Consider the following 17,001-nt stretch of genomic DNA (forward strand, 5'->3'; position numbering starts at 1 on the left):
GATTTATATTTTACGTAGATGCAAAGATACAGACAGCTATGTGTGTGTGTGTGTAAAATCCAGTGAACATTTGCAACTCTGTCTTTAAGGCATATATCTTCAATAAGATCTCAAATCCTTCCACTTTGTGATAACTTCTCTTAATATGTTTTAACATAAAATAGTCTTTGAGTATATGTATGAAAGGATGCCATTTTGTAGATAGTACTTTGCGGTCTGCTTTTTTCTCACTTAACAATATTTTATTTTGCCACAGGTTTTTTGTTTGTTTGTTTGTTTTGTTTTTAGGATTTATATATATATTTGAGAGAGAGAGAAAGAGAGTGAGTGTGTGTATGCAAGCAGGAGGAGGGGCTAAGGGAAAGGGAGAGAGAGAATCCTCAATCCCCTCTGAGCTGGGAACCTAACTCGGGGCTTGATCCCAGGTCCCTGAGATCATGGTAGGAGCCAAAAATCCAGAGTCAGCTGCTTAACCGAGTGACCCATCCAGTTGCCCCATATTTTGCCACAGTATTTTTTAGTGGCATTTTGCCTCAATTTCAAATTTAATGGCCATAGATTATTTTCTTGTAGGTTGAAACATATTTTTAACTAATCCTTCAGTAATGATTATTTAGTATTTTTTCCCCCTATAATAGATATTCTTGTGGTTAAATCTTTGCACATAGCCATGGTTTTTACCTTAGGGTGAATTCCTAGAAATGGAATTGAAAGCCATAAGGCATCAAAAGTTTAAAATACATGGTTCCTATTTTCAGACTATCCTACTCTAGAAATGTACGTTTCTTTGGTATATATTTTAAAGTATCTTTGTGTAAATTCAGAAGTTATAAGGTCATGGAAGAATTCAATAATACCATTCACTTTCTCTCTTTTGTATAAGAAAAAGAGAGCTTTTAATTTTATTTTTTAAAAATTAATATTTTTTTGTGTGTAAAAAAATACATATTTTTAAAGCATTCCCTCCCTGTTCCACATCTGTGCAGATGCCAGGGGATGGTTGGGACATTTGGTTAGGCTGTGATCCTGGTGAGTTGGACTTGAGTTCAGTTTGGGCTGGTTGATTCTCCTCTTTATAGTCATGGACCACACTGCTTGGCTCCACAAATTGTCCTGCAAAGTTTGGAGAGTGGTGTTAAGGGTAACAATCTGCCATGGTAGCTAGAAGAGCCCAGGAAGTTTCATCAGTAACATGGTTGTACATGGAAACCGATTCATTTTAAGAACTTCACACATGGTCAGTTGGTGGGTAAGTATATATTTACTCTGCACAGAAAATCCTCTCTCTGCATGGCATACTTAAACTGAACAGGTTGCTTCACTAGACTAGGGAAAGTCTCTAGGGAACAAGTTGCTTCACTAGACTAGGGAAAGTCTCTAGGGAGTGGTTATAGGTAACTTTATTTTAAAGGTTAGAATCTTAATCTGCTGATTCAGTTCATTTCTTCCCAAGTGGGTCTGGTTTTGCCACTATGGAGTGCTGATAAGTACCAGTTATCTTTTGGGAAACCATCACTGGTAGAAAATGTTGCTAATATAGATACTTTCATATTTGCATTTCATAGAGTATATGTAGTAAGATAGTTGTCAAAAGGATCTACAATTAACAGAATTAATCTAGTATCTTGAACAGTACTTTTCTCTAGTTTCATTCTATAAAACTTAGTTCATGGAATTATATACATGTACCCTGATAAACCTTATTATTCATTTTTTCCCCCATTTTTCTTCTTCCTTCTTCTCTTCACCATCTACTCCCTTCTCCCTGGATTGGGGCGGAGTTACCTTCGATAGAAGATGCTTTCTGGAATATTCAAAGATTTCTCTGGGGAAGTCCTCAAGGCTTCACTAGTGAGCAAGGAAGCCTGGGTGATGTGTGTGTACACATATTAGTTGATTTTCATTTAAAGGGGTTAGAAATGTGTCATACTGAAATACAGGTTTGAATTTCTACTGCATATTCATTTATTTCTACATTGAAGATGAATGTAATTTTAACAGGTGAGGAAACAGATTGGTTATTCATTGCAGATTCTGCTGTTGCTGGAGTGTTCAACTTTTCTCCTCCAGTGAAGCTTAGAGATGTATATGTGCCAAGGATTCGTATTACAGTCACTAAATCAGCCTGAGCTATAGAGCAGTAGTATGGATACTTTAAAAGAATTAGTATTAGAGAAAAATGAAGGCCTGCAAAACATTTGCTACTGGGAAAATTTGATTAATGCTTGGTGCTAGCCAGAATGTTATCTTTTCCATACAGTTCCATATACATTGTTTCTCATTGCATTGTTACTCTCTCCCCATGTATATCACCTTTTAAAAAGATCCTTTTTCTCATATATAAATGCTCCTTCTGTCTGCATGCATACATATGTTCCCATTTTCCTAAAATAGCTGGATAGGCTATTTCAGCAAAGCATCTTTTGCCTTAAAGAAAAATAAGAAAGTCCTTGGGCGCCTGGGTGGCTCAGTGGGTTAAGCCGCTGCCTTCGGCTCAGGTCATGATCTCGGGGTCCTGGGATCGAGTCCCACATCGGGCTCTCTGCTCAGCAGGGAGCCTGCTTCCTTCTCTTTCTCTCTGCCTGCCTCTCTGCCTACTTGTGATCTCTGTCTGTCAAATAAATAAATAAAATCTTTAAAAAAAAAAAAAAAAGAAAGAAAGAAAAATAAGAAAGTCCTTTTCCTTAAACTGCATGACCTTGCTTTTGGTAAGCACAATAATCTCTAAAGATGTCCATGTCCTAATTTCTAGAACCTGTAGATACATTACTTTAAATGACAATGGGAAATTAAGGTATTAGATGGAATTAAGGTTGTGAATAAGGTGACTTTAAAATAGAGATTATCCTGGATTATCTAGGTTACCCCAGCATAATCACAGAGGTCCTTAAATGTGGAAGAGGAGGGGGGCATCTGGGTAGCTCAGTTGGTTAAGCGTCTGACTCTTGATTTCAGCTCAGGTCATAATCTCAGGCTCATGAGATCGAGCCCTGTGTTGGGCTTTGCACTGACACATGGAACCTGCTTAAGACTCTCTCTCCCACTCCATCTCCCCCCACCCCTCCCGCCGTTCCCTGCTTGTGCTCGCTCGCTGTCTAATAAAAAAAAATATGGAAAAGGAGGGCAGAAGAGGCCAGAATAATAAGATATGAGAACAACTCAACCTGCTGTTACTGGCTTTGTAGATGGAGGAAGAGGGCTCTGAGCCAAGGAATGTGGGTGGCTGTATGCAACCTTTCAGAAATGATCTTGCATAATAAATATATGTATATATTTTTTCTTCCTTTTATTTTACACAAGTGGGAGCTTTTTACCCATATTTTTATATTCCTTAAATTATTGCCTTTTTAACCAAGTTTTGAAAAAAGATTTAGAGACTTACCATTTATATTGATTGCATTCTTTTTAAAAAACAGCTTTTAAAAAAATTCCTTTATATGACTGTACCACGTTTTAACAGTCGTCTGTTGATGGGCTATTAAGTTATATTCAGGTTTGGCTATTGTAAATTCTCTTAATCCGTTTGGGTTCCTGTATCAAAATACTGTAGACCTGGGTGGCTTATAAACAACAGAAATCTTTTTCTCACAGTTCTCAAGGCTGCAAAATCCAAGATCGAGGCACTAGCATGATTGGATTCTGGTGAGAACCAGCTTCATGGTTCATATATGCCATCTTCTTACTGTGTCTTCACATGGCAGGAGGACAAGGGAACTCTTTGGGGTCTCTTATATAAGGGCATTAATCCCATTCATGAGGGTTCTGCCCTCATGAACTAATCCCTTCCCAAAGGCCATACCTCCAAATACCATAATCTTGGGCATTAGGATTCAACATTATGAATTTTGCAAGGAGGGGATGCCAACATTCAATTTATAGCACGTCTTTTTCAGTATGTGTATTTGCAGAATAAATTGCTCAAAGTGGTATGGGCAGATGAGTTCATGAATTTAAAATTTTGATGATTGTTTCCAAATTACTCTTCAAATAGCCCATCACAGTATGTACTCTGTTTTGTAGCTTCTGCCTGGGCTAGACGGTACCTTGATTTTTAGTCATGGTAAAGTGCAAAGTGTAAGACACTAAGAGATAGAGATCAGACAGAGTGTCTCTCTCTTTATTCCCTATTAAATACAATGCTAAATATTATCTTCTGATTGGCAGGCTTGAGTTACATAGATGATCTGGGTCTTATAGCCAGGGTAGTTCCTCTGGCAGTAATGAGAGTGGGGCAGAAGTCAGAGTACCCTGTCTGACAGACTTGTGTGTGGGATGACTGTGCAGGTCTTAGGAGAAGAGCTGGAAGGCAGTATAACATCTGGCCTTGTGTTTTCCCTTATTTGGGATACTGATGGACGTAAGAACACAGTATTTATCATATGTAAGTCCTGCTTTTGTAGTTCTTTTGTTTATATCAAGGCACAAGAACTTGGTATATTTTAATTTTTTAACAGTAGATAAGCTGTTGTCTCATGAGCAGGAAAAATTGTGTAGCACTTTCAGGGGCCATGGCTATGGAGTCTATGACATTTTTCCTGAAGAGTGTTTCATAAGATGTCATCAATAATCGTGTACGAAGATTCCTGCTCACCTCACTTTCACCAGTGCTGTGTATGAACAAACTTTAAAAAATGGCTATTCTCTCACTTCCTGTGATATTAGAAAGATTACACAGTTTTCTAACCTTAAAATGCGGGTAACATTTCATAGGAAGCATTAATAATTTTAAGTAATTATCTTTGTTAATCTGATGGTTAAAAATAATATCTCATTTAACTATGTTTAATTATGAATGAGGTTGGACATTGTTAAATAATATTAAATTGGTTTTTAATTGATGTATAATTGCTTATTTTACATTAAGAAAGTTAATCTTTTTTTCTGCCATATATTTTGCAAATAAATTTTTCCAGCTTGCTATTTGCCTTTTGTCTTATTAATGGCATTCTTCTCTTATGCAGATATTTAAAATATTTATGTAGTCAGGCTTACAAACGTTTTTATTTATGGGTCTTGTTTTGTGTCTTGTCTACAAAGGCCTTCCCTTCTCTGAGATTTAAAAAAAAATTATTAAAACCTCCCATGTTTTCTCCTAAGGCTTTTACATTTTTCTTGTCTGCTTTTGAATCTTTGATCCACGAGTGGATTTTTTTCTCTTTTTGAGGAAAAGTTTGTGTAATTAAATATTAAAGTGTGATTTAGCATAATCTATAGGGCCTTTATGTTGAATATATTTTAAAGATTTTATTTATTTATTTGGCATAGAGAGAGAGCACAAGTAGGGGAGTGGGGGAGAGAGAAGCAACCGCCCCCCTGAGCAGGGAGCCTGATGTGGGGCTCAATCCCAGGACCCTGGGATTATGACCTGAGCCGAAGGCAGTTGCTTAACCAACTGAGCCACATAGGTGCCCCAAATATATTTTTAACCTGATGGTTCTACTCCTTATGTATTCTTTAATGAATGTTAGTAATTAATAATAATTCTTTTTTGGTTTTGAAGTTTTCAGTATAACTTAAGGGTGGGATAAGTAATGTTTTGAACCATCATTGCAACATGCAAACCAATTTACCTTTTTGTTTTAGAGTTATCATAGTCATCCATAAAAAATTAGACATTCAAGAATGAGTTAACTTCAAATCATCACAAAACACATGCTATTAATAATCAATCTTTGGAACACCTTGCTGTTGTCTCGCTCTACTTCCTCGTGTCTGGTTATAGCAATTTGGGGGAGGAAATATATTCAGTCTTAGTAACTTTTTATTTTGACTTAAGCTTCCCAGTGGGGGAAATATGAATTATTTATGCTTTATAGTTTTAGAGTTTTTTGAAATTGGTGTTGATTAAAAATAGTGACTAATGAAGCAAATATTGGTATGTGTTGCTGGGGTTTTTGAGACTTTTCCTTTTCAATTTTCCCATCGTGGCCCAACAAAATTCTGTTCTACTTGAAGAAGTTATATGTTTAAGACAAATTAAATTTCAAGGTCACAAAATATTTTCTTGATTAAACATGTATTACTTCCGTGATAACTGCCTCATATTCCCAGGTCAACAGGACCTCTCAGAGGAAGCCAGAGAGTTTCCTGTGTTTTATTGCCTGTAGTCAATGAAGGGTTGTCATGAGTGAGTTGTAAAGGGAGCCTGACGGCACCTCCCAAGATGAAGAAGTGATCATCTACACCATCATAATATGTATATCGCTATTTATTGAAGTCACTCAGAATATTTTGCCAATTTTATTTTAGTTCTTCAGATTTTAATATTAATACTATTTTTTTTAAGTCCAATCTTGCAAATAACACCATCATACCCCTGTGACAGAGCAAATGTTATTCTCCTTCTTCACAGTTGCCGAGATTCCAATCCAGGGAGCATTAGTGCCTGTCTTGCCTAGGATGTGTTTCTTAAGTTTCTAGCCAGTTTTGCTTAATTATATTTACATTTCTTAGGGTCAAAGTGGCTTTGAGAGGACAATAGAAAATCACACTTACCTGTGAGGGCTTCAGCTCTGAAGAAAGTACGTTATCATACTCTGTCTCTAAACCACCCCTGCTTCTTGTCATTATTTAGTTTTCAGCATACATTGTTCTTTTGGAGTGCACAGCTTTGGGGTGGGTGCTTAAATGCCTACCTTTCTCCTTTCCTTCTTTCTTAGATGTCATCTTTCCTTGGCTTCATAAGGAAAAGAAATTCATGTGTCTGATAGAACTTTTCATTTTAGGGGAAGGGATTAACAGGCATGAGGGAGGTGGAAGAAAGAGAAAGAAGGATAGAGGAACCTTTCTTTCTAATAAAACAGATTAGATAAAACCATTCATTTGCTTAAAAAGTGATAAACCCAATACCATTTGAAAGCTTGACATGTACCAGACACCCATTTAGGTGCTTTATGTTCCTAATTCATTTACTCCCAAAAGTAGGTTTTATTATCCCATTTATTCAGAAAAGTGTTTTGTTTTTAGTTTTGTTTTTTTAGGGAGGGAGGTTGGGTAGGGGCAGAGGGAGAGGGAGAGAGAGAATCTAAAGCAGGCTTCATGCCCAGCGTGGAGCCTGAGGTTTGATCTCAACAACCCCGAGTTTATGACCTGAGCCCAAATCAAGAGTTGGTTGCTCAGCAGACTGAGCCACCCAGGAACCCAATCAAGAGGTTTTAAAGAAGTTTGTCTAAGGTCACACAGTGTCAGAGCCAAGAATTGAATCCAGAACTCTATGACTCCAAAGTTAATGTTCGTTTATTCATCTATTTCTTATATCTCTAAATACCAATTATATGCAGACATCTGCCACATGTTTTCTCTAGATCTCTAGACCTAGTCTGGACCTCTCTACTTTGGACCCTTAGTCTAGTCTAGACTTCTCTGGACTCTAGACCTTATCCTGTGGTTTACTCAGTATCTCTGCTTGGATGGCGCATAAATACATCAAACTCAAAACATACCGAGACTCTGGATTTCTGGGGCCTCTGCCACCTATTACTCACTTATCTGTCTCCTCTTCGTAGCATAACTTCTCCATCCTTTCAGTTGCTCAGGGCAAAATTTCTTGAAGTCATCCACTTCATGTTCTCATCTTCATGCCTTTATGTTCTCATCTTCACATGCACTCTGTTGAGAAAACTTAACTTTACCTTCACAATTTCTGATCCCATTTTCTGTCTGGATTACTAGAAAGGTTTCTTGGCTGATAATCCTGCTTCCCAAGTCTATTCTAAACAACATTATCTTGAGAGAGAGTCTTTTCAAACAATAGTCAGACTTCTCTCTTGCTAAACTCCCCCAGTTTCTTCAACCTCAGAGTTAAAGCCTTATGGGATCTGGTCCCGTTACCTCTGATCTTACCTTCTATCACATTCCTTCTTTCTAGCCACACAGGACTTCTCATTATCCCTTTAACACAGCTGCATTAGGGTTTTTGCCCTTTATGTTCCTTCTTTCCAGAATGCTCTCCCTCCAGATAGCTGCATGGCTCACTTCCTCTTTTTTGTCAAGTTTCTGAGCAAATAGTACCTTGTCAGGGAGGCCTACCATGTCCACTCCTCTTGCTGGCACTCCCCATCTCCTTACCCTGTTTAAATTTCTTCCACTGCACTCATCACCTTCTAATAGATTATATAATTTCTTTATTACTGTGTATTGTCTGTTTTTTCTACTTTCTGATCTTCTCCCAACTGAAAGCTCCATAATGGCAGGGAGTTTTGGGGGACTGGGGTTCTGCATTGTTCATTTTGTGTTCCCAGCTATTATGTCAAGGCCTGGCACATCATTGATGGTCATTAAAATCTGTGGAATGAATGTATTTATTCACAAATGTGGATGAAACTCTGTGCTAAGAGTGAGGAATACAGGGACCTTACCTGACTCTTAGACTTTTAACTGATTACACTCATTTGGGATTTCTACCTGTCAGTTAAAGGGAAATCAAGTTGTAGAGATATTGTAATTCCCAGTGGTGAAAGGAAGCAGGTGAATTCAGCAGTTGCTTTGTATCTAATGTTTCATATAGATAGAATGGATTCATTTACACCTTAACACAACCCAAGGAGGAATATGTTATTTTGTGTGTTTTGGAGGAAGTGTTTCAGGGATATTATGGATTCTGCTTGAAGACTCAAATCCATGTCTATCTATGCCCTTCCGCCTCTGCCACACTGCCTCTATGATTGCACCCCATCACCTGTGTGGTGAGCCCTATTTCCTAAGCAAAGCATATAAGACCCTTCTGGTCTGCATTCAGCCTGTCTGATGAGCCTTGGTTTTTTTTTTTTTTTCCCCCCCTCTGGACACTGTCAACTCCAGTTTCTCTTTGAAGTCTTGCTTTTTATCTAATAGGTCGTATGCTTACAGTTTTACAACTCTGCAAAGGGTTTTCTCACTAACTGAAATGCTTTTTCTTCCTTTTTCTGCCTGGTTAATCTATGCTTGTCCTTAGAATCCCAGCTCATGTATTACTTCCTCCATGAAGCCTGTTGGGAGGTAGCTGGTCACTGCACACTGCTTCCTGGAATGCCACCTATCACGTGGTAATTACTTATCCTTTCCACTATGTTCTAGTTAGTCCCCAGGAATGGAGCTTTTTTCTCTTCTTCATTGCTTTACCTATACCTAGGACAGGGCCTACTATATTCCATATACTAGGTGAATGTTTCTTCACTCACTCAATAGTGATTTGAGCTATAATGGGTAATGGAAGCTGGGATTTTGAGTTAAAGAAGAATAACAGTTATAATCTGAGAAAACTCTAGAAGAAACCTCAGAAATCTTCTATGGTCAAGGATTCATTTATATAGTCATTGCTTTTGGGTAGTTATTAAGTACATGGACCTAATGGGTTCAGTACCCAGCTCTGCCACTTACTTTAGGCTTAATGTTGCCAACTTACTGACTTCTCTGAACCTCCACCTGATCTATGAAGTGGGGATAACATTGATGCCTACCTATCAGTATTGCTGGGAGGATTTAATGCAGTGTGTGTAAAACTATCATATATTAAGCACTAATAAAAAGCAACAAAGTTTTCTGGAGGAGTTAATATTTTTACTACCATGGTCTTATACTTAAATTGCATTGAATAGATTGAGCAAAATACTAAACTAAGGATGTCAGTCATGAAAAAAAAGTATAAGCCCCTTGTTTTTTATGTTACCTTGTGGGTTCATCTTTCAGAATTATTTCTGATACTCATCTTTTTGATACGTAGAGCCCTTGTTTGAAGTGGTAGACTGAACATTTTAAGCATTTACATGGAAATGGATGAACGTCATCTTCTTCTTTTTTTTAGTTTACATAAATTGAATGAAAAATTTAAGAAATAATACCACCTCTCCATTTTAAATATAGGTTGTTTAGAAGTGGTCATTATCATAGGGAAAACAGTTGGAACTTGAGAGTTGTGTGTTTCCTCAGAACAATTTAATTACAGGCATATGGTAATCTTAGTTGTTTATGAGATGAGTTAGGAAGAAGTTTTACCAAGTAGAGCATTTGATTGCAAGAACTGAAGCTCTCCCAGAATCTGTGTAGGTGGGTCTTGTGATATGGTGTCCATATGAATCTAGAGTCTTCTATGAAAATTTTAAAACCATGCAAATGTGCCTGTCCAGCTGCAATTTGATTTTATATTGATTTAGTGTGTGGCACTTTATATTCTGTGCATTATTGGAAAACTTCCTAGGATGGCAATAATTAAAGGATTTGGGTTAAATAGATGTAATGTGAAGTCTGTGACATCTGAGAGTAGTTTTAGTGAGCTTAATACCAGGTGTTTGGAGGCTGGGGATGTTTCCCATGGTTATAAGTCTCCATGCCAAATTTTATTGCAGAAGTTGGCCTGGGAGGGTGTGCTTTGGATACAAATGCAAAATACAAAAGCAAACAATGACTTAAGAAATTGGCTTGACAATCAGGGATTTACTTTCTATGTCCCACTCTGATACAGTTCTAAAAATACTACAATTAAGGACAAAACAAAGTATTCTTTAATTCATTAAAACATAATGGGTTTAACTACTAGAGATAGAACAGTGAACAAGACGAAAATGGTTCCCACCCTCATGGAGCTTACAGTTTTATGGATAAGGCAGATGTCAAACATATATAACACATCCATATTTATCAAACAGGAGCCAACGTGAAGGATCATCAGGCTCTGACTACAGACAAGGTGGTCAGAAAAAGCCTTTCTGAGGACTTGAGAGTTAAGGTGCAGAATTCCAGAAAGGCAGCTATGTGAAGGAAGGATCTTAAAGGCAGGGGCTCTGCATATGCAAGAGCTCTGAGGAGGGAAGGAGCACGGGTCTTGCCAGTCCAGGAGAGGGGCCAGTAGGGCTGCAATGGTGGAGCGGGAGTGGAAGCAGGAGACCTACCAGGAGGCTGTTGTGTAAGGTGGGAGGTGATGGTGGCAAGGATCAGGGTGGGAGCAGTCAAGAGAGAGAGATGATGTGTTCAGGGTATATTTGCGGGGTAGAACTAGTGAGGTTGAGCTTGGCAAGGGGAGTGAAGTAGATGGAGAGATCAAGGATGCTCCCAAGTTTCTAGCTTGAGGAACTGAATGGATGTGAGTGCCATTAACCGACGTAGGACATTTTCTGAAGGAAACAGGGAAGAACACTCAACAAAGGCCAAAGGAAATATGAAGGTTGGCAACCCTTAGCAGAGTCTAGCCACCCACATGTTTTTACTCCCATTCTCTTGTTTTTTACCAAAATAAAAGCTTTTCATCTGCTGCAGACTCTTTGAACACAGTGCAGTCTCTGTGTCATCAATAATTTATGCAGAGTTCTCAAGTAAAAGCGTTAGTGTCCAAGGCCTTATGATCCTGATCTAGTTTCCCAGAATATTTCACAGGGCAGATATGAAAGGGAAGATTTAAGAACAAAAAAAATCCCATTATTTATTTGTATGGCACAATTTAAAGGGCCATCATTCAATTTTATCCAGGATCACTCTCCTTTTTGTAGGTGTGTAATTTAACTATAGAGGTTATCATTCTCCCACGACCTGTTCTGCTAACATCTGCAATCCTCTATGTAGGAAACTAAATAGGTTGATTGGTATGTTTTGCTTTCAGCTGATTTTTTTCCCCCCATAATCACCAGAAAGGTTTTTGGAGGTATAGCTGTATAACCTTCCATCTGACATTGACAGTTGCTTTTTCAGGAAATTACTCACATCTGTTCTTATTCTTTCAATAATAAATAACTTGTTATTTTATAAGTAAACTATCTTCATTGTAGATAATTTGGGAAGTACAGAAAGTTTTACAATCATTTGTGATCCCATAATGGTGAAATTTTTTTTGTCTAATCAGTGTGATGCTCCACTATCTAAGTGGAGTTTTGTATCCTCCATTTTTTTCACTTAACATTTTGTTATGACTCTTTTCTATATCTTATTAGCTATTATTCGAAGATGACATTTTAAATGGCTATGTACTATTTTATGGCACGGAGCATTTAATTATTTTCCTTTTGTTGAGCATTTAGGTTATTTGCCAGTTTTCTTAGAGAAATTTTATTTTTTTATTTTAAATTTATTTTTTAAAGATTTTATTCATTTATTTGAGAGGGAGCATGAGAGGGAGAAAGCACAAGTGGGGAGGAGAGTCCGAGGGAGAAGCAGACTCCCTGCTGAGCAGGAAGCCTGATGTGGCACTCAGTCCTGGGACTCCAGGATCATGACCTGAGCTAAAGCGAGATGCTTAACCAACTGAGCCACCTAGGTGCCCTTTTAGTTTATTTTATTTTAAAGATTTTATTTATTTATTTGACACAGAGAGAGAGCAGGCACAAGCCTGCAGAGAGGCAGGCAGAGGGAAAGGCAGAAACAGACTCCCCACTGAACAGAGATCTCTATGTGGGGCTCGATCATGACCTGGGATAATGACCTGAGCCGAGGGCAGATGCTTAATTGACTGAGCACACCCAGGCATACCTTAGAAAATTTTTAGTTGAAGGACAAAAGTCAGATAGTTTTTTGCAGGACACAGTGTTCAACAAAAGAAACAGTCCTCTATTCAAATTCAAATAACTGGTAAAGCCATGGTCTTCTCCAGGCAGCTTTAGAAGACTGTATCTAGATGACAGCAATAACAGCCCTAGTCTGCTGGGCTCTCTGCTCTTACAGTACCTTTCTGTGTCCTGGGAGGTGCCCAGGCTAAACATGGACTCCCCTTGCTGAGCTCTTCAGTACCATTACTCACTAGGATCTTTGCCCTGGTCCTTTGAAGCCTCTCTGTATTTCCACTTAGGTCTAGCGCCTCTGCCTCTTATCTTGAAGCACTGGCTGGAATTAGGGACAGATAGTCACACGCCTCTTACCAAAGTTCTGGGCTGCTAAATGTGCACTGCTTCCTCCCCAGCCTAGTCCTCCTCTGGGGCAGTCTCTCAGGTGTCAGCAGCTTACCTCCTCCTAGCCATCCATCCGCTTACCTGTCTACTGGGCTCCTATCAAGTTCTGGGAATTGGGCTAGATGTTGGTGATATGGTGGTAAGACAGAGACAGAGCTGCCCTCACAGTTTATGCTTGGTGGGAAGTAACTACACGGGAGCGAGTAGAGATTGTTGCATAGGGTTTTGGAGAGTGATGTACCCAAACAGTGTTCTAGATAGTTCTAACCTTTTGTACACATACCACACACTGAGCCCTTGGTGCATTTTTATTTTAAAATTTTACATTTTTATTTTATTTTAAAACCTATACACACATCCCTTTAGGTATGAGCTGCATGTGTCAAAAACTATGAAATAAGACAAGAGAACACCATCAGTGGAGGAGAGGCATGGCTTGGTAATGCTGCATCTCTGCTGGCCTTTTGTGTTTTTGGAGTTGCCGGGCTACATCCTTGGGTGCTGCAGTGCAAGCCCATTATAGTCCTTTGAGGGTCAGGAACTGCTCTTCCCTGCTGTGCTTGTGACAGGAAGCACGCCCATGCTGAAGGTGGAGGTGGTGGACCTCGGCGTGAAGTCTGCCTGGAAGGTGATATTTATTCTTGTGTGTTTCTCTCCACTTCTTAAAAGTATACCATGAACACAGAGTAAAAGTGAATTTTGCCTTTGTCTGATCATTCCTTTATCACACTGGGTCTGTGCCATAAATGTGCTATTCTTGAAGGCCGGGTACCATGTTGTATGTTTTGTTTGCTTTGGTTTCTTTGGTAATTTGGCAAATGTATATTCATAGGTAAGGAACAGAAGAGTTTCACCTGCTAACAAGTTCTATGTGAGCTTTTTCCAGCACATTAATTAATTTTAAAAAGCAACCAGTACTTTTTTTTTTTTAAGATTTTATTTATTTATTTGACAGACAGAGATCACAAGTAGGCAGAGAGGCAGGCAGAGAGAGAGGAAGGGAAGCAGGCTCCCTGCTGAGCAGAGAGCCCGATGCGGGGCTTGATCCCAGGACCCCGAGATCATGACCTGAGCCGAAGGCAGAGGCTTTAACCCACTGAGCACCCAGGCGCCCCAGCAACCAGTACTTTTGATGGAAGTAACCACTATAGAATTCTCTGCTGGGCATATCAGGGAAGTGTAGCAGACAAATTCATTGGGATTTTAACAATATATCCATCTCATGATATTCCTTTGCAAAGATGAAGACATATGGGCTAGATATGAGGAAAACCAGATTAGTTAGGAAAATTAACTATTGTACTTAGTAATGATGTGGTGCAGGGAACCCTTGGACACACATTCATTGGTTCTGAGTTGACATTTTTGCTTTACCTCTTATTAGTCACGTGGCCATGGACAGTTTAATGGTAATAATCATAATTATGTATAACAGTGGTCATATTTACTTAGTAATTGCTCAGTTACTAAAAAGTAGTTCACTATACTTAGGAGTAGATTTGATTGACTTAATCCTCTGTGAGTTGTAGGTACTATTATTATTCCCCAATTTGTATGTGAAGAAACTGAGGTGCAGAGAAATTGAATGAAGAATCCTAGATCACACAGCTTGCCACTGCTGGATCTGGGCTTTGCACAGGCCATTGAGATTAAGCAATCCATGCATCAACCCCTGTGCTGTACCTAACCTACCTGAGTCCCATCTGGCCCAGTGGGGTAGTGGGAATTTATTTACTTGATAAAGTATGAGGTCCTTGGGACGCCTGGGTGGCTCAGTGGGTTAAGTCTCTGCCTTCGGCTCAGGTCATGATCTCAGGGTCCTGGGATTGAGCCCTGCATGGGGCTCTCTGCTCAGCAGGGAGCCTGCTTCCCCCCACCCCCCTGTCCCGCCTGCTGCTGTGCCTACTTATGATCTCTCTCCCTCTATCAAATAAATAAATAAAATCTTGGGGCGCCAGGGTAGCTCAGTGGGTTAGGCCTCTGTCTTTGGCTTGGGTCATGATCTCCGGAACCTGGGATCAAGCCCCGCATGAGGCTCTCTGCTCAGCAGGGAGCCTGCTTCCCCTTCTCTCTCTGCCTGCCTCTCTGCCTACTTGTGATCTCTCTCTCTCTGTCAAATAAATAATGTCTTAAAAATAAATAAATAAATAAATAAAATCTTAAAAAAGAAAAATGAGGTCCTGTTGATGTGCCTTTTTCAGTAAATTCCAAGTCTCCACCTTTCTTTTACTCCACCTTTTTCCTGTTCAAATTGGCAGTTGAACTTTTTGTTCCAGGTTTACAAGCCAGGTGAGATGGAAATGTTGATTTGTGTTAGGTGAAAAAAGGATTTCAGTGAGTTACTGAAGAGTATATTTCTTGCTCAGAGTTGTGGGAGTTATACGATTAGATTGAGACAAAATAGAAGAAAGTGTATTGGAAGGACCCTTGCATATAAAAGGGATCCTTTTACATCAGAGTCACCCTGTGGGAAGATTCTGGTGGTATATTGCAGGATCCTAACTTCAGTCCTGTCCATTTCAACCATGTGTCAGTACCTGGGATGAAGAAAATAGAGGGGAGGTTTCTCATTGGTTTGTGGATGATCTAAAGCTGTAGATTTAGTTTTCATTGATTCATTATATTTTATTTTCTTTAATGATTTGAAAGGTAGCTTATTTAATATATGATGATTTTAAATTGTGCCTGGTTTAAAGCTTTTCATAAATATGCTTAGTGCTGTATTACACTAATTTATCTTGTTATGTTCATTCATTCTTTTTAAAAATTGATTCATAATTGACATATAACTTTGTATTAGATTTAGGTACACAACTCAATGATTTGATATATGCACATTCATTCTTAGTATGTCTGAAAGAGCCGTTCTTATGCCCTATATATGGTTAATAAATGGCCCAGGATAAAACGAAAACTAGAATTTTAAATTTGTTAGGCCAAGAACCTTTTTTTTTTTTTAAACACTCTGTTTTTCATATAGTGTTCAATTTTATATTTTGGGTAAGTTGATTTTTTTTTTCTCGATAGTGTTGATTTGATGTGAATTTTTAAAAGTCAAGCCTTAAGCCTTAGGGAATTGTGTGATGTTTGTTTATGTGCTTTGAGTTAGGGCTTCTCCTAAGAGGAGATTGTTTGATTGAGTTATGTACTAACATGTCTGTGCTTGATTAGTTGGCTTCAAATGCCTAACCATAGCAAATAATGGCCCATTTGAAGATCTCTAACATCACTAGTTATTATGTTATTTCCGACCTGGACTAAATCTTAGTACAAGAAACTTTTTTATTGAAACTTATTTTTTTCCTCTGAACAGAAAGCTTTGAAAAAAGATAGTGATGTAGTAGAAAGAGTCAAGGCACCTGAGTTTTGTCATCATGTAGTATGTGAACATGGGCCTGTCACTTTAACTTGCTGGGATCAACAATTTGTGCTATAACTATAAAGTAAGAGGGTTAAAAATCATGATCCCTTCCTATTCTTTTTCAAGTCCTATTACCATCTGTAGAGTCTGGCAGTTATAGTAATCCTATCAAAGTGGGATGTTCTGCAGAACCCCATTTTGTTTGAGGCAGTGTCTCTGACTTCACCGTCTTAGGATAACAGCTGTTTCTTGTGTGTGGGCCACAGATTCCAGGATTTATATAAGCTGTTGTTGGAAAGCAAGCTCATTTTTCTTAAGTTTTTATTTTTAGATGCTTTATTGTTATATTTGCTTTATTGTTATATTTGCAAGTGGGTGTCAAGAGTATCGAGAATATTGACTAACTTGTGTGAGTGAGTGGTTGGAATCACATCTGCTTTTTGCTTTTTGAGAATAGATTATTCTTTAGTCTGTTAGGTTATCTGTCTAAATAAGACAGGGAAACCAATAACACATTTTGTTTTTGCAAAAGAGCAGTAATTTCCCATAAGGTTTGCATTTGTATTTTTTGTTTTTATTTCCCAGTAAAACATAAGCATTCAACTTTCTTTAGCTTTATCTGTCTTCAGAAATTAATGAAATCAATTTCTGTAAGAAGCAATTAATGTGGAAGACTTAAAATATGTTTTATTTACTATCAGTTTGTGTTACACATCTTTTTTGTTGGTTAGTGGAAACCTCTTTTTCATGAAGACACATTGTCTTATTTACTTGAAGCTAAATTTGCTTTGA

General features: G+C 38.4%; 1 protein-coding gene across 12 annotated transcripts in view; it reads left to right on the forward strand.

Moving 5' to 3' along the window:
- ST7 (suppression of tumorigenicity 7) overlaps nucleotides 1-17,001 on the forward strand; it is a 250,897-nt gene that overhangs the window by 68,506 nt on the left and 165,390 nt on the right. The window contains exon 1 of one of the 12 annotated variants that reach the window (XM_059171656.1): nucleotides 4,258-4,381. The exons of the other annotated variants lie outside the window; for them this stretch is intronic. Within the exon in view, the coding sequence (XP_059027639.1) occupies nucleotides 4,273-4,381 (109 nt within the window). The 5' untranslated portion in view covers nucleotides 4,258-4,272. Of the gene's footprint in view, nucleotides 1-4,257; nucleotides 4,382-17,001 lie in introns of those variants that run through there. 12 annotated transcript variants of the gene reach the window in all.

This window comes from Mustela lutreola, chromosome 4 (assembly GCF_030435805.1).
Source record: "Mustela lutreola isolate mMusLut2 chromosome 4, mMusLut2.pri, whole genome shotgun sequence".
Classification (NCBI taxonomy): domain Eukaryota; kingdom Metazoa; phylum Chordata; class Mammalia; order Carnivora; family Mustelidae; genus Mustela; species Mustela lutreola.